Below are 24048 nucleotides of genomic sequence, written 5' to 3' on the forward strand. Positions count from 1 at the left end.
AAGCGGCCCCTCAGCTACCATCGACTCCCAGGCTCTGCCAAAAAGAGTTTCCCGTTTAGAAGGTCGGGAACGGTAAATAAGGTAGGTTTCTGCCCATGTCAGAGAACAGGTCAACGTCAGGTCATACAGGTCACACGAGAATATAGATGGAGCACATGGATGTATAGATATCACCTGTTTTGGTTGGTATCCCTGATCCTGTAATACACAGTAAAACCTGCCAGGCTCTCCACCTTTAGCAGCAGTAGTAGTGTGTGTGTGTGTGTGTGTGTGTGTCAGTGTGTGTCAGTGTGTGTGTGTGTGTGTGTGTGTGTGTGTGAGCGCATGCAAGTATGGGGAGGGGTGGGGACCTGTTTTCCCCCTGTGTCATTCAACTATTAATATTCCTATTGGCTTATTGAAAGGGGAACCAGCCTGGCCTGGCCGTACATTTTCCAAGCCTGGTTCCAGATAAAGTGTTGGGCCAGTGTTGGTTGACTGGGAGCTATTGTTGGATGTCCAGAGTGGCCTACGGACTGGCTCAGTCAACGTCATCACAGCACCTGACTAAAACACTGACCTGAAGGTTATGTCTGAATAAAGAAACAGAACTGAACTCCAAACACGCAGCACCAATATCAAATGATGTGCTCCAGTTACCCTCATTATTAGTAAAAGGTAGAATAAGTGATATTTCTTTGTAATCATTGCTATAGTGTTTGCTCAGCAAACGTTTTCCAGTCTCTCCAGCTCTTTGATAAATAATAATAATAATCTTTATTGTCCCGAAGGATATTCATCTTCACAGGTCTGTTCAACACAAACAACAAAAACAACACATAGTACAGAAAAGCATTACACCAAGATAATACAAAAACATGAGTTCCCCACTGTGTACAGAACCATCCTATCGGCGGGGCAGTTTGTTTAATGCCGCGATGGCTGAGGGGACAAAGGTCCTACTGAAACGAACCTTTTTCCATGGTAAGGTTCTGTATCTTTGTCCTGATGGCATGAGGTTGAAAAAGCGATGCAGGGAATGATCAGTGTCACGTGATATTGAGAGTGCTAGCCGTGTGACGGCCTTAAATAGAAAATACATTTTCAGGTTGGGATGCACTATCCAATCAGGAGAGAGAACACTCGTACAGGATACAAGATGAACAAGTGAAATTGGAACTAATAATACAAAGAAATGAGCAGACAAAATTGGAACTGGAACACTGGAAGAACATTGAAGCTGATAAATGGGTACCATCTCCTGAATCTGGCAACCCACCTGAAAATGTATTTGTCCGTTTATTAAAGAGCTGGAGAGACAGGGAGACAACAAGCACCCTTGATTACTGTCAGAACTTCAACTAAACACTTTTTTTAACCAATAAATATGATGATTGTTTTTTTTTTTCACCGCTCCAAAGTTCACTTCATTCTGCATCGCTTGTTCCAGGATGTCACTGTCTATAATTACCAGATTAGTGCAGCTATGGAAAAGAGATGGTCTTGTGATGGTGGACCCCCTGGATATGATCTATGCAAAACTAGCCTTTCCCCTGGCTTTACTGGGTGCTCACCTCCTCCTCCTCCTCCTCTAGCCCTGGGGTCAAAATGCAAAGCTCTGGTGTCAGTGCATTTCCTTGCAGACACACTCACAGGCAGTGGTGGTGTTTACAGCAGTTTCCCAAACAGTGGCCAGTGGGTCTGACTCGGGACCCATAATGTGAGTTGCGAGTGAATACCCCTTTATTTTTGAGGGGCACTAGCCCCTCCAATGTCCAACTTTGAGGGTTTGTGTAAATATTGTCCTAACAAACATTGAATGCCATTGACAATGAATGGCCAGTTTTTAGTGTTTGTGCAAACACAAACATTGAATGTCATTGACAGTGACTGGCCAGTTTTGAGTGACAAAGATCGGATGGGGAAAGATCGGTATCGGTATGTCTCAAAATCAAATCGGAATCGGATCAGGAGCAAAAAATGTGATCGGGACATCCCTAAATGAATGAATTAACCACCAAGTAGTTGAAATAGCTCACTTCCAGCTTTTAGATCTGCAATTTTCACTGTGAAATTTAGCAATGAGTTGATAAAAAGAAATCCCACCCGTGTGAACTTAAGTGAGTGCAACTCCGTGTGGGGGTCCCCAGAAGTTCCAGACCCACAGGAATGCGGCCAGGGTGCCGGCCCGGTTCCGGCGAGCCGTCCCGCAATACGAAACGGTCGAGAAATGACAGAGTTACCTTGTGGGGGTCCCTCTACTGTGCTGTACTGTAACACCCCAAATCATCATATATACAGTTAATATATGTGTGTGTGTGTGTGTGTGTGTGTGTGTGTGTGTGTGACACTTTTGTTGTGAAAACCAACCAAATGCTATTTTCGTGCTCGGACACAGCCAGGGACACAGCCATGGACAGCCAGGCAGGCAGCCAGAGACACACATAGCTGTCTATAGGAGTGGTTGCACATATAGGTACTCCAGTATTTTTACTCTAGAACAAATTTGACGAGCAACTTTCACTTGCAGTTGAGTAATATCTGACCAGGAGTATTTATACTTTGACTCTGGGGTTGAGTACTTTGTCCACCACAGCTCACAGGCACCCGCTTCGAATGGGATCAGTGTATTGAAACGGGGAAAATCAGGTGCAATCAGGCCTTTCAATAGACTGAGTAGACGTCTACCCGTCTACTCAGGTGCTCAGTAGGTTGATTCCTTCCTATTGTGTAGGTTGATCTGTGCAGTTTAATGCATCGCATGCAGCTACTGGAGCGGTGCCGTGTCGTTAGTCAGAAGGTTCCTTGTTCCGAAATTACTATCCCTATCTCTAATCCTAACCTAAACATAACCGCAAGCACGGGAGCAGTGCATGTTCGATGTTCGACGCGGTAGACACCACGGCTGCATTGAAAGGAATGATCACCTAGGCTTCGTACACACCTTTCGGACACACAGAACTGTCCGACCGACCACTGATTACATTTTTATGATTTGATGCCTCCATGTCCCACAATGCTTTGCGCGATTTGGGCGGTGCTACGACACGCGGAAATAGATGCACATATGTTCGGTGTAGTTTTCTTGACTGCAGCAGCAGCTAGCGGTAGTTAGTTTGTCGAGGCCGTTTTTCACACTCAAAGTTCACTTAGAAGGTCCGGATCAAGGACCAAATATTTGCATTTTGATTTTGGTCCGTTTGGTGTTCACACTGGACTTTGTAAAGCGTACCAAATATGTAAACAAATGACACGTGGACATGTTAAGCGAACCAAATAGTGAAAAAAAGAAAAGAGGTCATTTTACGACGGAGGGAAAAATAACATGAGGGGGTGCGGGAAATCACTGTCTACAATTTTTGGGCGCAACCTTCAGTCACACAGAGAGAAGAGAACAGCAACATGAATCATGATTGCAGCAACAACTTGAAATTGCATTAATTCTTAATTATTTTATTAGCCACATAAGGCAACAGATGAACAGAGGAGCAGGTGTTATAGCCTACAACAAAGTATCCCCGAAACCCGATAAAAGGGACTTTTCTTCCATGTGTGCACCTTAACCTGATTCGATATAGGCCTATGTTATTTCTGCGCATCAAATCGACGGGCATTTCCATGTCATCTTATGGTTTAAACTTGAAGCCGTGCTGGTCAGTTAAGCTTCAAGTCAGAACAGCTCCGCTGCAGTTGACCTATATCACGTCTTTTGCTATAGTGATGTAATCAATTAACCATTTAGGACCACCTGTGTAGCTTATTTAACATTTGCTCCATTGGCTCTTTATGCGTGCGGCCGTGCGCTAGAGCGAGACAGGATGATTTTAAATATTTCTCTGTCTGCGTCTCTCCCATAGAGCTATAAAATATATCGGGTCTCTCCCCCCACATGTGCGCGCGTCATAACTTTGCGTGGTGGCGGTGGCGCATGCTTAAAATAAACAGATCCACAAGCTTACATCGTGTACCATACCGTAAGTACCATTCGTGTCGATAACTTGTACATCTGTTATATTTGCGCATGTGAACCTCGTACGCTGCCATTACATTTCTACTCTAGGCTACTCATAGACATATATGCGTCTACTATTAAAATCAATAGTGATCCCCGTAAAAAAGACATGCTTTTAGAACTAATTATTAATGCAGCCTCACAACTGCCGAGGCCCGACGGCTATTTTGGCTATCGTCCTGTATTTCTGTATATAGAATAGAACTTAGTACCAGACTGGACTCACTCACTGACTGGAGACAGCCGTGCGCAACTTGGACTCTCCAAGTTACGCACGGCCCTAGCCAAAAGAAGACATACAAACAAGCAATATAATAGTCTGTGTCACGTAACTCAGAAGACTACAGCCTAAACCCCACCCAGTGCTGTCAAGAACGGAAGTTCTCTCCTATTAGTTGGCGGTTAAAAAACACCCTTCTGTCCGATCTGAAGTCCCACCCTGTTCGTTGGCTGTTTTGACTACAAGGTGTCCGATGTGTTTGTTGTGCCCTCCGCCCCCACATCGGACAGGTTTGTCCGATCAAACGACGTGACTCCCATTGAAAATGAATTGGAGCAGCAATCAAATAGCAATCAGGCAACGCACACGGACCAAACATTTGTTCTTTAGGTGTGTACGCAGCCCTACTGAGCTCCAGTAGCTGCATGTGATGCATTAAACTGCACAGATCAACCTACACAATAGGAAGGAATCAACCTACTGAGCACCTGAGTAGACGGGTAGACGTCTACTCAGTCTATTGAAAGGCCTGATTGCACCTGATTTTCCCCGTTTCAATACACTGATCCCATTCGAAGCGGGCGTCACAGGTAAGTAACACTCCCAGCACCCTCTGCACCCTTCCATCTGTGTAAAGAATGCACATATGAAATACATTTAAAAACCTGTCATCAAAGACAGAGGGTCGAGCAAGGAAAACAACACGAGCAAGAGAGAAATGGATTTCATCTGTTTCCCCATCTCTGCTCACAGCTTGAGTGGCACTCACTGTCAGAGTCATTTAGTGGACAAGCGTGAGGGTTTGCTTGCAAATTCACAGAGAGACTGGGAAAGGAGTTTTAGAACAAAGGCATCCAGACTAAACTCTTGTGCTTCAAAGGAGAGTCAAAATATGTCTTATTGATATATTCTGAGTGCGGCAAAAACCCCAGTGAAACGAAATGCTGTGCGATACAGATTTACGGAATTGCACTCATTAAATTCTCTAAACGCTGTCTATGCATGTGGCTGCAGAAGGGTGAGTGTCGGCGAAGAATGTACAGGGTCATAAAACCAAACTGTAATAACCTTTATGCCAACACTGTACAGTAGAATAACTATATCACAGCTGGGTGCCCTGTTGAAATAACACTCTCTGAGGATCGAAACTTTGCATTTTCCATTATAACAGGTGTCACTGTATATCTGGGTGGTCTCCACCATCCTACAATAGATCTGCCTTGTTTTAATAACCCACTGAGTTACAGCATATAATCATAGCCTAACATCCAGCATGCTACCTGTCTGCCAGACACGTGTGTGTGTGTGTGTGTGTGTGTGAGTGTGAGAGAGATACTTGATAACCTCTGACTTTCTATTTAACTTGCATGAATCAACTTAAATCTCACACACACACACACACACACACACACACACACACACACACACACACACACACACACACACACACACACACACACACACACACACACACACACACACACACACACACACACACACACACACACACACACACACACACACACACACACACACGTCTTTTATTTGCCAGGATCCAGGCGCAGATGGAGATACAGTGTGAACTTTAACACACAGATTCTTGACATTCTTTACGGGTGTGAGTTACTCCCCAAACCGAACCCGTGCTATACTCTGACCCCCTCCTCTTCCCTTCCAGCGGGTCACTGTCATAGCGGCAGCCAGGCCAGGACGCCTGGAGGTGCACGGGTTCCGAGGAAAGGTTCGGAGACTGCTTTTCCGAGGAAAGGTTTGGAGACTGCTTTTCCGATGCTCGGAATGACGAGGTTCAGTACAGTATGTATTGCACTTCATGCAGGGGAGATATAGCATTTTGAGCTTCAGGCTCTTATTAACCACTAGTATTCCTACCTGAACACATGCAGGCTCTAAATAGAAGAGCAGTGAGACCATCCGCAACCAACACAGTGGTGTAAGTTCTATTGTATTACAAACTCTGATACTCACTTACAATTAGTGTACAAATGGAACCAAGTGGACCCATAAGGGTTCATTTGGTTCCAGTTATCCGACTATCCGACTATTGCTTAACTTTTTCTCTGCTATATGAAAGCGGCGACCGTCAATTTCCCCTTTAGCATTGCTCCGGTTGCTATGGAGAGCCTCCTTCCTCACCAGCTATGGGATTTTTAAATCCAGATATATTTTGAATTTATTTTTGGTCGAAAATGGCTCTTTCAACAACTTGGGTTGCCGACCCCTGCACTAGGTGGTAGCATAAGCAAACCTAACCTGTCCTAGTGGCAATAATGGAGTTAATGTTATAAAAGGAATGCAAATTAAATCATTGCAATGAAGGTACGAGAACATGACGAATATTGTAGGCCTTGACAGAGTTACACAATGATTGTGCTACAGTAACAGAAAAAAAAGAAATAAACATTTATATCTAAGCTAAAAACAAGATCTGTTTACAGAAACAGTAGCCCCTTTCCCCAGGCTTTCATTTTACAGAAACAGTTCAATGTATAGTACAATTAAGCACTGTCCACATTGTATGCAATCGTGGGATATTGTGAATGCATAGGATTCTTGAGGGTATTAAGTAATTCTTTTTTCTCTTACAGCTTGTAAGACGAAGGTATTAACACTGTTACTTAAGACTCAGGGTTTAAACCACTTGTACTAACACCGCATGGAATCAGCATTCACCAAATGCATTTAACTTAGTTTGGATTAATCTTGCCCTTACTAATAGAGTCTGCCCTACAGATACTTTCAGTTCTCACCACCCCTAATCACTCAGAATATTATGATGAATAATTTCTTACATCCACCCCAATTATATAGCAATGACTGTGTTGTACAGTGTACTCTGTCTGCCCTATTTCTCATATCACATTCTTCCTTTTCAAACAACCACCACATAGAAATGTTTATCTACAGTACATTATAGATTTCAAATCATCAGTCCCATGAAAATACTGAGGCCATGTTACGGTTGCAATTCTGATCATCTGATACTGTGATATATTATATATCTTTCTTCTTCTCCTCTATAGTGAAACGCTGAAATATCACAGTCTATCTTATATATATATATATTGATAGTCTAGACTAGACTCTAATTCCACAATTTTACTACATAACTGCTTCAGCAGATTATTTGAGAATTTAAAGGCTGCTAGCTCCTGTCTGATATTGATCTCTTTAAACTTCTGGTGCAGCTGTCTGTGTTGCACACATATATAGTCTGTGTCTAGTCTGCTACTCCAGTGCAGAAAGGACTGCATGAGCATCAGTGTGGTTTGTTTTACATGGCCATCGATACGCTCAGCAATTAGTCAATTAGTCTGCCACTCTGGAGGCCCTTTGCCATCCAACAAGCATTCAAGCCTTAAAACACACATTCTCTTCCTCCGACACACGCAAATGCTGACACGCACACACATACACACAGCATGACATACCCCCTGGAAGATTCAAGCACATTCTCGTGCTGATCAATACTGCTTTTAAGCTTGCGAGTTTGTCCACTCGCCACAATATTATCCGAGATATTATGTGACCTGAAGACACAAGAATGAAATCACTGAACAATCTTCACTACAGTATATATCCCCATCAAGGAAATATAATATCCGTGTTATACCCCATAATTATGTAAGGAACATTCTTGGAGAGAAAAAACGAAACAAAAAAAAAGTTTCAGCAACACTTTTGGTAAGATAGAAAATAGTCGCCGTGACCTTGACTCACCATCGAAAGACAAGACATCAGAAAGCATTCTGTCATTGTGATGGTCCAGTATTGAAGACGTTGTCCTTCACTGTAATAGAGAACAGACAGACAATAGACAGAATTTATTGAAAACAGCAAATGAATTGGAAGAATAAAATTAGAAGCAGCTAAAACTTAGCCTGGCTCCGGCCCTGAATCCCTACCATTAAAAACATATGTTCTGACGATTCAGGTCTGGTGACTCTGCCTACGGCGGCCTATCAGTCTCTGATCGCAGCAGCTGATTGGCCATCAGCCCCGTCACTCGACAGCGTCAAACAACAAACATGGCTGCCGGCACTGCAGTGACTCGTAGCCGTATCAATCTGGCTATTAAATCGACCTATGATAAATAGTTTCTTTACAGAAACCACAGGTTTTATAAACATCATCATCCGACATATTTTACTGCTTTTGTTTACATGCTAGTATGACTTTGTTTGTTTGGTTAGCAAGCCTAAGCTAGCCTGACACTCAAGCTGCCGCAGGTTGTTGTTTTGGGCTGTCACTGTCCTGGGGGCCTCACTCCACCAGGATAAGGAACTGTGTAACCTTGTCGAGGTGTGACAGCTTAACCCTACCTGGTGCCTGCCCGGGCTTAGAGCATGGTGAGCCTGTAACCTTCGGGGGGCGTATTAAGGCACCAGGACGGCACGAATGAGCAGATTCCGCCCGAATCCCCCGTTCTACACGGGGGGTTCGCAGCCCGTCAGCGTGCTGCAAGGTGGCAGCCCCACCAGCTGACTAGCCATCGCAGGGCCAACTACCCAGCATGGTGAAAATAAAACTGTTACGAATCCAACCAGAACAATGTCATCTGCTTTCCTACTATTCTGATTGGTTGGTATGAACCAATCGCCGAAGACTGCCGCTTTGACAACGCACATTCCAGAAACTGCTGTCGTGGGGAGGGCTTTCAGTCTGAATAACGACGTGATGTTCTCATGTCCATCCATGAGAACATCATCAAAAGTATGAAGAATTTAATTCAAGCTTGAATTTGTGTCAAACGTGTGTTGTCACCTCATCCCGTAAAATATGGTACTGTACGAGTGTACGTGTTCTGTATCAGTCAGTGCATTTTAGTAATTTCACATCACATATATAGGATAGAAGTTTGCTACATGAACTCGTGAAAGAAGTACATTAACAGTACAGTAGTTCTCTAACAAAAGCAGAGCTGAATCATATATGATAGGGACAAACTGCTTGTGTCGCAAGTCCCAACTCTACGCAGAACAATAAACACCAGTCCTATGCCAGGGCATACAGATATATAGGCGAATACCTTTATTCACAGGGTCTTTTAGCCCCACCTACAGTCCCCCATTTCTGTCCCCCTCTTTCCATCCCTAATAACAGGATGTCAGTTGCCTCTGTCAGGGTTGCTGACCTCCAAGGCAAAGAGAACACCAGCTTGCAGCTTGAAGCAATTCCTGCATGCCTGCTTTTTCCCCCTCATCAGTCACTGGAGACGAGAGCGTATGAGAGAAAGAAGGGCGTCTGTATTTTGGTCTGAGGGTTGGGTCTGGATTAGCGCTAATTATCAGTGGGCCAGTGGACCCTAAAGGAAAGGAGAGGATTACTCAAAAGTGGAACAAGATGAGCCACACTGCTCCAGCATCTTCCAGCCGATAGGAACCAGGGGCAGGTCATCTGGATTACTTGAATTTTGGACCAAATGGCAAGAAGAGTCAATCTGACCAAATCCTGTCTAATAATACAACTATTCTTAGATTGGGGTCCCAGACTCCCAGGGATACAAATCTGAGATAGAAAATCTCATCAAATCAAATTAAAAATGTGTGTCCTTGAGAATCACCGATACAGTATCTGATCATCCACAACTTAGCCATCAGGGCTATCGTCGCTATTATTTATGGTATATCATTGGTGTGTTGTCTGATAAACCAGAAAGGCTTACAACTAGGGGATCAAAAGTGGAACAAGATGAGACACATTCCTTCCTCTCTAGCATCGTCCGGCTGATAGGAACCAGAGGACTGAAAAGGAGGTTCTATTACCAGGTCAAGGATATTACTGATTAACATACTTTTTTCTTTGCTAAGAAAGTAATGCCAAAGATTTGAAATGGTGTCTGTGTTTACATAAGAAGTGTTGCATAACACAATAAGCTCTCCTTCCAGGTGTAATGATGAAATATTGACAATAGAATCATTTGGTGGGTTTCCAAGAGCTTACATAAATAAAGCTACTCAAGTCGAGACTCATGTACTACACACCCTGACGGTTAAATATTTACACCTGACACATTTATACACATCACATTTTACAGCATAGGAATTAATGATGAAATCGACTTCAGTTAATCAGAAGAGTTATGAAGGATTGGAGCAGCAGAATGATGTATCTCCTCCATCTGTTGTTCTTTCTTCCCTTCCATTCTCTCCATCCTGGGGGTAAAGATGGGTGAGGCTGTCTGGACAAAAACGCAGTCCTGCAGTGCAGCATGCCAGCATCCTGAGCAGCAGCATCTATGGCGCCGCTGTTCTAGAACGGTGGGAAATTAAGCTATCTGTGGTGATTCCATTGGGGCATAAGGGTGTGCATGGGGACTACAGAGTGTCAGTGTGTGGAAACATGTAGCCACTAGCAGAGAGAAGAAACTGAATGATGGATTGAAAAGCCATACATGCGCACAGCCTTGCTGCTATCAGATGCTCCTAGACCTAGAATCTAGGTCCTAGATCAGTATGTGTGCTTGTCTGAGAGTGTGCGGGTGTGTGTGTGTGCATAGACTCCCACTCCCCCTTTCAAACACAGTGAGGGGAAACAAAAGGGAATCATAAAGACGAGAAGTCTAAAGTTTTGGTGACTGGAAAAACCATTGAAAGAATACTGATATCCTGCCTTGTGTTTTTTTGTGTGCGTCTTCTCCTCTGTCAACCCCCTGGGAGGTAAAGCTCTGACTAGAGCTCTAAGGCCTGGTCTGGCTCTCTGACAAGCTATGTCTCTGTCTGGCTCCAACACTTACTCTGTCTGACAGTCTAATGCCGACACTGCACTGCAGAATGAATAGAACAGCAGCCACCAGCGGGAGATGATAGACGTATATGTCGCTCAGAACTTTGGTACCTAGTTTTGCCATTTTTCATCTATCCTCTGAGGGCCAGATGAGAGTTCATTCTCTCATAAACATCATTTTAAGGAAAACCATCCCTCCCCCCACCTTCCCTCATCCCTTCTTCTTATCCTCTCCTTACAAATACTGGGCCTATTTAGCTCGTTAATATGCACCCAGAATCTCTGCTATGATTGGCTGTCCTCACTTCCTGTAATTATAAGGGAGGAAACAGGGGTGAGGGGTCGCAGCTTGCTAAGTTTAGCCCTGCGGACAAACCCAGACTCGGACCAATATCTACTTGTGTACTTTTGCATGTGTGTGTGCATGTTTGTGTGCGTGTGTCTTTCCTTGAGCATACAGATCACCCCTTAATGTGCCTCTGTGTGCAAGACCAGCTGGTGTCCTCCTTGTGACAGCGTGTGGAGATGCAGATGTGCATTTTGGCCCAGGTCTAATTCATGCTTTGTCGTATGGTAGCATCACATGCCAAAAATAACAGATCTTTGAGCTCACAAAGCGCCACATCCGTGACATGTTGTGAGCTTGCAAATCTGGTGTTTTCTGCACACAACACCATTGTATGGAAAAAGCATAAATCCAGCTTCAAAGTCCCACTGTATAAAAAGCTGGGAACTGATTCCTCTAAACCTCGCCAATCTGTCCTAATCTTGATTTCATATTATGTGATATGCAGGAACGCTCAATAATCTCTCATGGACGGAAATTGTAAAAACATGGCAAATTGGGAACTAGCGTTACAAAATGCCCTGTTTGTTCGGGTTAATTTACTTTTTTGTTGTTTTTTTAAAGTCTGAATTTCAGATAAATAAGGTTCTTTGACAGGAGATATTTAGTTCAATGGTTCTCAACATGGGGTCCGGGGACCTTCAGGGGTCATTGAGGGGGTTCCAGGGGGTCCCCAGCTAAATGTGTAAAATATAATCAAGAAAAAATAAATGGCCATTTTGATCCGTTTCACTGTTATTGCTATAGTCTAGTGCAGTGCAGAGACAGTAAAGGATTTCTGGCCCAAATCACAAACCATATTGGACCAAATAATGTAAAAACATCTTGTCGAATAAGAGTCTACTCTGTGTGGACTAATGCATAGGAAAATCTGCGTCCTTCAAATGACAAAGGTTGAGAATCACTGATGATGTCTAAATGATGTATAATTTGTTATTGTGAGAGACGATTCAAGAAACATTGCCATTTAGTGTCAACCTCGGATCTTGGTTACCTCAAGGCTACACATACAACAGGCAGCAGATCCTAGCAGGACCACAGCATCACAGCCGTTTTCACAGAGGCATGGTTGCCTTCATTCTGCTACCATAACAAGACCTCCCAAGCCTGCTGTGGGTACACACACACACACACACACACACGGTCACTCACCCCCACACACACTCTCTCATCCACCAGTGCCAGGGAGCCCAACACACTGAAACACTCCATGCCTCAGTCTGTGGTAGGCCACAGAAACACTCGCTTGCCAGGAGTGCATGCAGGCAGCCCTGCCCGACATCCCATCCCCATCCTTTGTGTCTCTGATGACGGCCCGTGTTCCTGCCAGGGGCAGAATCGGGGCAAGGACTGGGTGGTAGTTGGATCTCTCTCCCTGTGGTTAATGTTAAGCCCACACACTAAGGCCTGATTCATGCTTCGTCACACGACGGCGTCACGCGCCAAAAATATCAGATCTACGAGCTCGCATCGCAGATGCAACGCGCCGTGAGCTTGTAGGTCTGCTATTTCCGGCACGTGACATCGTACGAATCAGCCATAACTCAACCCTTCCTTCAATTCCTTAGTTAGCATACAGGACCACACTGGTCTCTTCGTAGAGAAGACGCCGCAGAGCAACATGAAGTATATGTGGCAGGGCTCGCGTGGCTGCCACTGGTCTGTCTCCGAGCTGCTGATATAAACGTTATAGCAACTGTATGGAGCTCAGAGATGTTAAAGAGATCAGCTGTGGTCTGCTGGAGCTCTGATCCACTGCAGAACACAGAGAGGCTTTTGTGTGTCACTCTGTTAAAGAACAGCTCGGCAGCAGTCAAAATGTTGCCATTGACCCCATGCCACAATATGTATTGGCAACAATGGGGGTGTGTATGCTCACTACCCAACCGTCACAGAAATACAACACAAAGACAATGTTAATGTTTCTCTCACACGCACGCACGCACGCACGCACGCACGACACACACACACACACACACACACACACACACACACACACACACACACAATACAAGTTTACAACATTTAGTAGTTACTAAATCATAATTTTGAACACTCCTGTTTCTGAATACTAGTGGGACATGAGATCTGGATCTATAAACCATAACTTCCACATCCCATGGTGTTTTTAAGTATTGAGAATACATACAATGATCCAAAATAGCCTACTTATCAAGGTTTAGGGACAGGCTATGATTCTGAGTCATCGCATAAACTCTATCTCTAGGATTGTACACTTCAACAAGGTCATACCATGGCTTAATTCTGCCTGAATACATAACTATATAACAAAAACTTAATAAAAAGTGTCTTGATTGGCACAAGCCTTATCAGCTTAATAAATTATATTATTCAATCAATCCCTACCCTATACCCTAATAAGTCTCTATTAGCCTACTCGACCCCAGTGTCCAGTCCAATAGAAGAAAATAGCTTCTTCTTCTGAGTTCTGATCCCTATCATTGGTGACATCAAGATGTAGCCTACCGAGTGGTGATAATTGAGCCAATTGCTGATAAGCAGCAGCAGCAGCCTCCTCCAATCTCAGTATTGGGGGTCCCGCTGCGGATAGCGCCCAGCTGCTGCTGCTGCTGCTGCGGGGGCATCAAACTCAGTGCACGCGGTAAAAACAGTAGTTTTGGAAGGAGGAGTAACACCATCATCACGAGAAACAAACAAACCTTTGCAAGTGTGTGGTTTTGACAAAGGCAAACGTGTTAAGCTCGCCACCGCAACAACAGCAATACAAATATTATTGCTGTTGTTGAGTTGGCGAGCGGTTCAAAAACAGCGCACTCCGCGAGAAGGAGAGAGCGCGCCCCTGTTTAAAAGGCAAAACAAACCTACCTCTTCCTCCTCAAAACACGTCGACAGGATCCAGTTGGGTCTACAGCCTTGAACTTGACGCAAGTCCTCCTCTGTTGTGTTGTGTAGTTGAAATGTTTGCATGTGTGGCTCTATATCTTACGACAGACTCTCTCCCTAAACTCTTTCAGACTAGTTCACTAGTGTCGACTCCACTCCGCTGATTCCAGTGTAGGGCTCCCACCTCTGTCGTCTTGGAGAAGTGCACGTCTGATAATGAAGTTATCTGAACCTTCTTTAATTGAACCCGACCCCCGTGTTGTTGAGGGGCGCTAGCCCCTCCTATATACAGGTTTAATGTTTGTTTAATGTCCATGTTTGTTTTGTCTGATAATTACGTCACAAAAGATGTATATAGACATTGGTAGCGAATAGCGATGTTGGAAGATAACAGTGCCCCTCACTTCACACAGGTGTGATTTTTTAAATCTCCATGACCCTAACACTGTAAAATCCAATTATTACGGGTACATTCCATTAGTGTAGCAGAGTATTTCCAGCATGCCAACAAGCCCAACATGCATACAGTAATAACATCAGCACCTTGACTTTAATTGACACATCACCCTTTTTGCAGAAAATATACTAATGACATTTAGAATATTGGACTACATGTTGTCTCAGTAAGACAGCCCTCCCCCTATCCACAAGGAGGAGCAGTGCACCAAATAATTATGGGAATTGTAGTCCAGAAAGGAAGTGAGCCCAGTGTCTGTGACATCATGGACACTGCTAAAATCTAAAATATCTAAAACCACATATTACACACATAAAGACCCCAGGAAAGTGTTCTAAATCTTCTAAACATCATTAACATATGTTTTTGCAAAAAGGGTGAAGTGTCCCTTTAAGCCCATCATTGGTGCTTCCTATTTGTACCCTACTATTTCAAAATGGCTGCTCTATTTATACAAGGATTGAATGATGATTGATTTATTGAGTGATCGGTCACTCTATTAACTCACTTTATTTGACTAAATTCCCAAATGTCCATAATTGATTTTTTTTAAATGGTAGGGTGTAGGCAGTAGAGCAACATATTTGCTATTTGTGGTTTATTCTAACACCAGGCAGACACCATTATTTTGATTAATATTAAATTCAAGGCTCAGTACATATGCACAAGGTTTCTTTAGGTTTAACTCTTTTATTTGAATTCAGAAGAAAACAATGTTATTCCCCCATGAAAAAAATACATTGCACTGAATGTAAACAGTATCAGTATGTGTATATTATTTTAAACAACACTGAAATTGTACTGACAAGAGAAAGGGATATTGACAGACGAGCTCAGAGATTGTCTTTGTGTATATGAATGCTATGTCAGGGTAAAATTATGGAAATTCAGATAACAATAACCTAAAAGAATCGTGAAATACGGTAATCATTAAAAAAGCAAAACATAAATGTGTATATTTTGTCTCTGGATCCATATGTAATTACCTTTTCATCAAGAAAAACATGCAAGTTATGTCACATGGGAACCGATTTGAGCCATATATATTATAAAATAAACGTGATCAACAGAATATCGCTTCTTGTTCTCCCCATCAGTGTGGCAAACTAACCTAGAATGTGCAAAAATGCCTATCAGAGAGCCCAAAACACCTCCAGCGCAAATAAATAGCCCAGGATAAATAGAAACCTACCAACAGACCCCTGCAGAGAGACAGTGCAGAGAGAGGGGATATACCTTCAGACATACGCTTCAAATATATTCATTGATATAATTACTGTACTTTGATAATGCAATTAACCAGTGGTTCGCAAACATTGTCATTTCAAGGACCCCTATAACAAAAGGGTTCATTTGGTTCCTTTTGTACACTCTCAAAATTACAGACTCATAAGGGTCCGTTTAGAACCCCTTCAAGGAACGCTGAGGGTCCCCGGATGCCACTTTGAGAACCACTGATGTAACCAACACTCCGGTGAGGCGGTGACATTAAGGCTGAAAAGGTCAATTCAAACTATACCAAAATGACTAAAATAATATAGAGCTTACAGCAGAACCCAAAACCCAATGTCTCAATAGAATAGACAGTCCAGGGAGATCCATGCCTCTGCTTTTTATATTCCCCCCCCACCCCCTTCTCTGGTCATTCATTTTACCGCCAGTCTAGGATATGCTTTATCCCTGCTGCTGGTCAAACTGAATGAACTACACACATTTCCTTTTGGGAAATGAAGATTGTCAGATATGTTTGATATTTATGTTTGATGATATCACAATTTAAGTATTTAATACAAAAATGCAGGTCAACCACATTAGCCCTGGCAGATTTGACAATATTTGTCACAAAATGTCAAGATTTTTCAAAATCTTTAAGAAGAAAAAACAAAAAAGTACAATATAGAAATTTAAAAATAGCACAAATGACACAGTACAAGTTTGTTAATTGTCTATTTTTTTGTACAGGGCTAAGTGTTCAGAAAATGTCTCCCTCGTGTGTTTCCTTTATTTTGTTTTACTAATCAAACCCTGGAAAACAAGGAATTAAACCAGAATAGTTTCCTTTATGATAAAATGACAAAAGAATATAAACTGATGGACAGATTGTTGTTTTGCGGCCCTATAGGACAATCTTTAGTGTTGAGGGCAGGTTAGATTTTGACAGTGTTGGCATGTTTCTTGCACAGAGGCTTGTCCTTCTTAGAGAAGAATGCTTGGCCTTCCAGACTGGTGCTGCACACCTACAGTATGGGGAGGAAAACATGCTATGAGACACATACGTATATTTTGGGGCATGGTCAAATCCACCATTTTCTTGGAGGTGCAAACAGAGACCGACAAGCATTATCTTATGAAAAATGAAGACCGGAAATTCAAATAATTGTTTTTCAAGCCCCCAAGAAACGAAAAGGACCCAATTACAACACAGTCAAATGACGTCAATTCCCTTACCCTATTTGCACTTGTATAAATGCACTGTAGCCAAAAGAACAGATGCAAGAGTAATGTTAATCAGACAATATTCTTTTTAAATGTAACTTTTCTGCATGGAAGAGAGGGCAGGCCAGCAGGGGAGTGACATGTAGCAAATTGTCTGGCTGGGAATCGAACCTGGGACTCGCTATCAGAAATGTCATCCCATATGGTACATCCTACCCACTTGGCTATCGGATTGCCCCCAATCAGACAGCATTTTCATAATTATGTTCTGTTCTGTTCTGTCACTACCACCAAAACTGGCTTCATGGTTTGTACTTACCGCACACACAAAGCAGGTGTCATGCCAGGTAAATCCCAGAGCTTCCAAGAACTTATCTCCTGCCTCGATGGGGAAATCACAGCCATGGCAACTGGTACCAAACAGCGTGTAGTAGTCTGCGGAGAAGATGTTCTTTAGCATTCACTGTGGCTTTTCTTTACAAAGTGAAATCCTCAGTGTCAATTTTTCCATTTCTAACTCTTGAGTGTACAGTAAATCAACCCCTGTACAGTGCAGTCATGTATAGTACAAAATATAAATACATGTATCTCAGTGCAAGGTCTCTTGGTCTCGTACCTCTTTCACAGTATGGCTGTCCATCTTCCATATGAAATGTATTACTTCTGATTGGTTGCTGGCAGGAGGCACATACAAAACAGTACACGTGCCAGGTCTGTTTCAGGGCGTTCATCACCTCCTGCATAAATAATAGAAATACATATACAGTGAAATCATATCATATTAAATCTTAATGAAAACTCCATATGTGACTGAAATAAAACAACAGTCAAAACAGTTCATGTAGAAATGTGTAGTTTTCATGATGTTATTTGTGCCAACCAAGTCTAAAAAATATATATATATTCCATGTAGCCTACTGATTCACTATCATCTCTTACAAAGATGCACATTCAGAGCTTAATTAATTAAGTTCTAAACATTAAATATAAAGCACGTGAAAAATATTTGCTATTGTGCACAAGAAATTTGGCACTGATCGGTCCAGTGGTTCAGGCAGACAGACACGCACGCACGCACATAAACACACACATACACATACAGACACTCTTCTAGACTGGATGGCCGCCCCATAGGAGCCATGCCACATGGTAATAATACTTGCGAGTGTAGTGGTGGTCTTCACTCACCCCTAGGATCTTCTGCTGACAGCAGCTGCAGCTGGGAGCTAGGAACTCCTCATAGCAGTGTGCACAGTACACCTGACCCCTCTCCTCCACAAAGCCACATTCTACCAGGGAAGCATGGCAGTGGGCACAGTTGAATTCCTCTGGGTGCCACGACATGCCCATCGCCACCAGGAACGGGCCCCTACAAAGCACAAGCAGGGGACAGAGCACAGCGAGGTTTAATCATTTTATTTTTTTATGAATAAAATGTAATTTTAACCAATCTGTAATGGTATAGTGCGTTAATACAATATAACTAGCACCTCTGTGGCAGTGGTTGGACGTGGTCTTTCTACTTTTCTATTGAGCAATGTAGACTACAGTAAGTAGTACTGCCTGAAGCTCGTAAGCATTATTTCCCATGACCAAGCGGGTTCTTATTGGCACAGTGGCACATTGGTCTCTCATGCAGGATACAGTGTTAGAATCTCAGGTAGGACATGCACATGAAAGTTGTGGATTGCAGCTTTAATTTTATTTACTGGCCTATACAATGTTAAATGTGAAAAAATAAATATTAGCTCAGTATATTATGCACTTTAACTATCACCTTTCAAATCTCTCAAATAACTTGGTATTGTTGTGATAAATGAACACTGATGCCTAATTTATCTTGTGTCCCATGCTGAGAACAGCTTGTCATACGACTATACCGGTATACGTCAGGCTTGATGCTGTTGTTTACCTGATGATATTCTTGCATTTGCTACACATCGGGGTCCGTGTGCCAGCAGGAATGTGCTCAGCCATCTTCACCAGTGAGTCCAGGTCCTGTGGGTGTGGCTGTGGGATTGGACGGTCTGGGCCTTTGGGGACAGTGTTGGTAATGTTGCCGAATGAAGGAGCCAGCCCTCCCTTAGAAACACCTAAAATATGAAGATGATAGTGTTGGTCAGTTTATTTACTGTACTGTAACAGCTGAGTTACTTAGCTCAGCGTTTGAGCTATATCTGACACACATACAAGTGTATCACATCCTTTTATGATGATGATGTTGCATATTATTATTATTATTATTATAATTTCTGCATTTTGCAGACACTCTTATCCAAAGCGACAAGTGCAAGAAGGCATGAACCCTAGTCAACAAACAATTGACAAACAAAAAAAAGAAAACAATTTAGTGCTATGGCAAATGGTGCATTTATATAGCGCCTTTATCCAAGGCACTTTACAGAGATTGTGCATTACATTCACACATTCACACATTCGCACACCGATGCCGGAGGAAACCATGCAAGGCACCAACCTGCACATCGGGAGCAATTAGGGGTTCAGACTAGAGTCTTGCTCAAGGACACTTTGACACTAACTCTGGGGGAGCCCGAGTTCGAACTGGGAACCCTGTGGTTCCCATCCGGTCACCCTCCCCCTGAGCCACTGCCGCCCGTTGCTATAAAGTAACTAGGATACCAGGTAAACATCAAACGTATGATGTTAACATAAGGTATGTGAACAAGTAATCAACATGTATCTGAAAAGTATCTATCAACATTTTTGATATTCATGTTTGCATACTGTCTTGGCATTCCACTACAAAAACAGGTGTGCACAGTATACAGGTGTCAATATTCCTCTCTCTATCATCCCATGTGTGAAGCATGGAACAGCTGGGCACGTCATCTACACCGCAGTGGCCAAACAATGGATCAATGTTTCACAGGAGGGGAAAAGACTTTCCCAGAGACAGAAAAGACACCTGGAAAAATAATCCCTCTCCTCTCCTCTCCTCATAAAAAGAGAAAAAATACTTCCAACAGCGAGGTCAAAATGTTAGCGTCCATCGGGGGGACAGTTGGGGGTGGGGGGCAAAGGGAAGAAGGACAGAGACAGTATTGAGACAGTCAAGTCAGTCAAGTCAAGTCCCCCCTCCCCTATTTCCTCATAACCAAGAGCAAACATAACCAGGCACTGACAGGGAGGTGAGAAGAGAAGGAGTGACAGAGGGGCAGCAACGAGAACAACTGGTTACAGAGAAAACCTGGCCTCATAATATAGAGCAGTGATTCAGACACAACTTTAAAGTGATGAAATGGGCCATTCGACATAATACTTTTATGTTTATAGCCTACTATATTTTAATGCCAATACTTCTATACTTATTATTTCTACATTGTGGTATTGCTAATTAAACAATCTGAGTACTTCTTCCTAGGGTTACAAGCTAACAAGGCGTTGTGATGTGACACATTTTGAGCTTGTAAATTGGCTATGGCACTATTTTTGTGCACCGTTATGTGACAAACTATATAATAGGGCTTACTGATTCGTTGAAATGTACATGTAACATTTTAGAATACATTTTAAAAACCCGCTTCTCAACTATTCGATTCATCGGAAAAGTAATCGATAGAAAAATAGAAATAATGGATAGAAATAATGGATAGCCTTCTTCTTCCACCACTAGATAGAAGCGACGTGGAGACAGGAGGAATGGCCATGCTGTGCAAGACGTGTGACTGTGACAGGCTGCAGGCACAGACCGGAGATCTGTATCCACATTCTAATTGAGTCTGATCAAAACTCTGCTTCCAGTCAACCCCTCTCTGCCTCCCTGGTCTGGTAACACCGGTCATTTTAGCTCACAGCTCAGTCAGTCGGTGGCTGCATAGCCACAGTATCGAGCAGGAGGACAGGACAGGACGGGACGGGACAGGACAGGGGGCAAGAGGCATGTCGTTGCAGAAACTCTTGTATGTCCAAAACCGTTATGTGTTGTTCCAATGAATAGACATCCATGACCACATTCCTTTAAAAAAAATCGAAAGTATCAAAAACAGCAAGCTCATGCGTTGTATTGTGTCACGTCTACGAGCTTGTAGATCAGCTATATTCACTTCTTCTGTGCAACACTCTCGTGTGACATACGTTGAAATATATCGTCTCTGTCGGGTGGAAACCTCATATGTCCAAAACTGTTACTTTTCAGGATTCAAATTCAAAAATAGCAAAAACAGCAGATCGGCAAGCTCAAAACATGTTGCTTCGCACTGTGTTTCAAGCTTGTAGATCTGCTACTTTTGATATTTTTGGGTTATGCTGTGATCAAGTAGGGCATTCATTTACGAGAAAAACAATTTGAAAATATGTGGCGATAAGAGGTTTCTGCCCGAGCGTGCGGTGATGTTAATGTTTTCTGGAATAGACAGGAACTGAGAGGAGGCATGAGGATGAGGAGGGATGAGTCATCCTTACAACGGTCTTATCTGAACAGTGATAAACATCTGGGGGAAGTACTCTGGTCTGTCACCAACGCTGCTGTCACTCTGCTTTTACACAGATGGCCCTGCTGCTCTGACACTGTGACTGCATGCAGGCACTGGGCTTAACAAATGCCTTCTAAACTGTTTGAAAAATGCCCTTTTCAAACATTTTCCAAAATAGCAGATGTACAAGCTCGCAGCATGGCACGAAGTGACGCGCTGTGAGCTTGTATATCTGCTAATCTTTGAATAGCCAACTCTAAAATCTAAAATGACACAGATGCTTTCCCGGTTTTAATTAATGGGTTAAAAATCTTAAACCCTCAGGCCCTGTAAACGGGACCTGTACTTGGAGTGTGTTTCTTTTTCCGTCTAAAAAAACCCCCAATGTTTTCTAATGTTCCCACAGAATATGGAATCTGGGGTTCAAGTGCCTAACCAAATCAACCCTGGCATCCCTATTTTGGGCAAATGTTAAAAAAATTGTCAAAAAAAAGGAAAAAAAGAAAAAAGTTTCAAAATGTGTATTTGAGTTGAGAGATCTGTCTGTCTTTGTCTTTTAGTTTAAAAAACTGCCAATAAATACTACAACTCAGATGCTCCGTTCATACACTTTCTGTACACATACGATGATACAGTACAGGGTGTTTTTCCGACCAATCTATCACGTTCATACCTCCTAACAGAGGCCAAATATTATTAATGCACGCAAATACTTCCTGGCAAGATTTGGCTCACTTCCACACGGTCAGCATGAGCAATGTGGTTGTTTACTTGAGCTCAAATGAGTGTTCATCTGATACATAAAGCATCTCACAGAGGCCTGACTATGGTCCTGCTACTTGCACCCTATGGCTCCTTTCAGTGGTCATTACTTAAAAGCCTCCAGGGAGGTAGGTTGGGCAGGCAGGGGACCTCACTAGCCCCACACCCAGCCTCCAGGGAGGTAGGTTGGGCAGGCAGGGGACCTCTCTAGCCCCACCCACACCCAAACCACTGCAGAGAGAACATACTGTATCTTTTCATGTATGCACAGTATCAGTGGTGGAAAGTAACTAAGTACGTTTTGTCTCGTTTACTCAAGTACTATACTTACTGCTTAAAGGAGCATTCAGTGATTTGGGTGATTTGGAAAACCACCCAGTCCGCCCCGGTAACAAAATGTGCACATGCACGCACTACAGTGGGGGGAAGTGCAACAGGCCAACAGCATGTGCACCAAGGCCCGCCCCCAGTCGATCATGATTGGAGGAAGGCCCCTCTCATCCTGATTGGATGAAGGCTTTGCCACCCGCCACCAAAACTGAAACTAGGGTTATTTGACCCCAGGGGCTCACTGGGGACAGGGAGGAACTCCTTATATGGTCAGCACACTCTATAGTAGGGAGGATTATCCAGAAAAAAAGAAAAAATAAGTGATATTTGAATTAAGTAAAATCACTGAATGCTCCTTTAAGTAAAACATTTGAGGTACTTTTACTTTATTTTCGTTTTTTTACAGCATTTTATACTATACTCCACCGCATCTCAGAGGCAAATATTATAGTATATACTCCACACTCAGTCAGTAGAGCTCAGTCAGTAGAGCCCTGGTCTGGGCAGCTCAGTCAGTAGAGCTCTCGCCTTTGAACCACAAGGTCATGGGTTCAATCCTGGGCACCACCAACTCAGTAGTGTCTACTAGTGTGTAGCGTGGCTTGGGTTTGGGAAGTCGTCCAGTAAGTACTGAGTAACTACTGTGCTGATGGTAGGTATGGCCATCAGCAGTCCATCTCCCAGGGGTCTAGCACATTGTAACAGGGACAGACTTCCACGTTCTCGGCTGATACAGACAATGAGCCTCTCTGGCCTACTTGCAAATGTACTTACTTTATACTCCACCACATCTCAGAGGCAAATACTTTTGAAAACTTGAAATGGGACATCCTGCATAATGACTACTTTTACTTTTTGATACATTAAGTATATTCTCATGCCAATACTTGTGTTACTGAAGTAAAAGAGGGCTTTTACTTGTAACAGTATTTCTACACTGTGCAATTTCTACTTTTACTCAAGCAAATAATCAGAGTACTTCTTCCACCACCTCACAGTATGAGTGCATACTACTGTCTTACTAATGGTAATGACCCCTGCTTGATGCCACTTAAATATTTACTCTGAGCGGCCTCTGATCTCATGGCCTGGATAGCCCTGCTTAAAGAACTATACATTTCACCATTCATTTAACTAAGCGATAGTGGAGCTGAAAGCCCATAAGTTGTGCTCATTAGCCGAACAGCGCTCATTTTATAGAGCTCGTAATCTTAAACGACTCTCCGTATCAAACATCTTATCTGCTGTAAAAGTAATGACTGAGAAATGAGGGTTTACGATAGCATAACACTGCCCTCTGGAGACCAAAAGAAGCAACTACAGATTGACAAGCTCCAGCAGTAAAGCATGTCAAGTCAACATCTGCAGTCTCCATACCGAGTTTAACCAAGCCTGAAGTAGCTTGATTCGGTATCTGATCAGACAAGCCCATTCAACTTCACATTCTGTATTAGATTTAAAACA

General features: G+C 43.0%; 2 protein-coding genes across 4 annotated transcripts in view; both read right to left on the reverse strand.

Annotated features, from left to right (window-relative positions):
- LOC306939872 (bone morphogenetic protein receptor type-1B-like) overlaps positions 1-14338 on the reverse strand; it is an 89112-nt gene extending 74774 nt beyond the window's left edge. Inside the window, exons 1-2 of the mRNA XM_079524648.1 lie at positions 14149-14338; positions 7950-8019 (exon numbers count right to left, since the gene is read on the reverse strand). The gene's annotated coding sequence lies outside the window, so the exon portion shown is untranslated. The remainder of the gene's footprint in view (positions 1-7949; positions 8020-14148) is intronic.
- Positions 14339-15296: 958 nt separating this feature from the next.
- Positions 15297-24048, reverse strand: part of pdlim5b (PDZ and LIM domain 5b) — an 85194-nt gene continuing 76442 nt past the window's right edge. For all 3 annotated transcript variants that reach the window (XM_079524918.1, XM_079524917.1, XM_079524916.1), the window contains 5 exons: positions 18972-19152; positions 18248-18428; positions 17676-17796; positions 17379-17494; positions 15297-16860 (listed from right to left, as the gene is read on the reverse strand). In XM_079524918.1, coding sequence (XP_079381044.1) covers positions 16771-16860; positions 17379-17494; positions 17676-17796; positions 18248-18428; positions 18972-19152 — 689 coding nt within the window. In that variant the 3' untranslated portion in view covers positions 15297-16770. The remainder of the gene's footprint in view (positions 16861-17378; positions 17495-17675; positions 17797-18247; positions 18429-18971; positions 19153-24048) is intronic.

The sequence above is a fragment of the Electrona antarctica genome (genome assembly GCF_951216825.1).
Source record: "Electrona antarctica genome assembly, chromosome: 16".
NCBI classification, from domain to species: domain Eukaryota; kingdom Metazoa; phylum Chordata; class Actinopteri; order Myctophiformes; family Myctophidae; genus Electrona; species Electrona antarctica.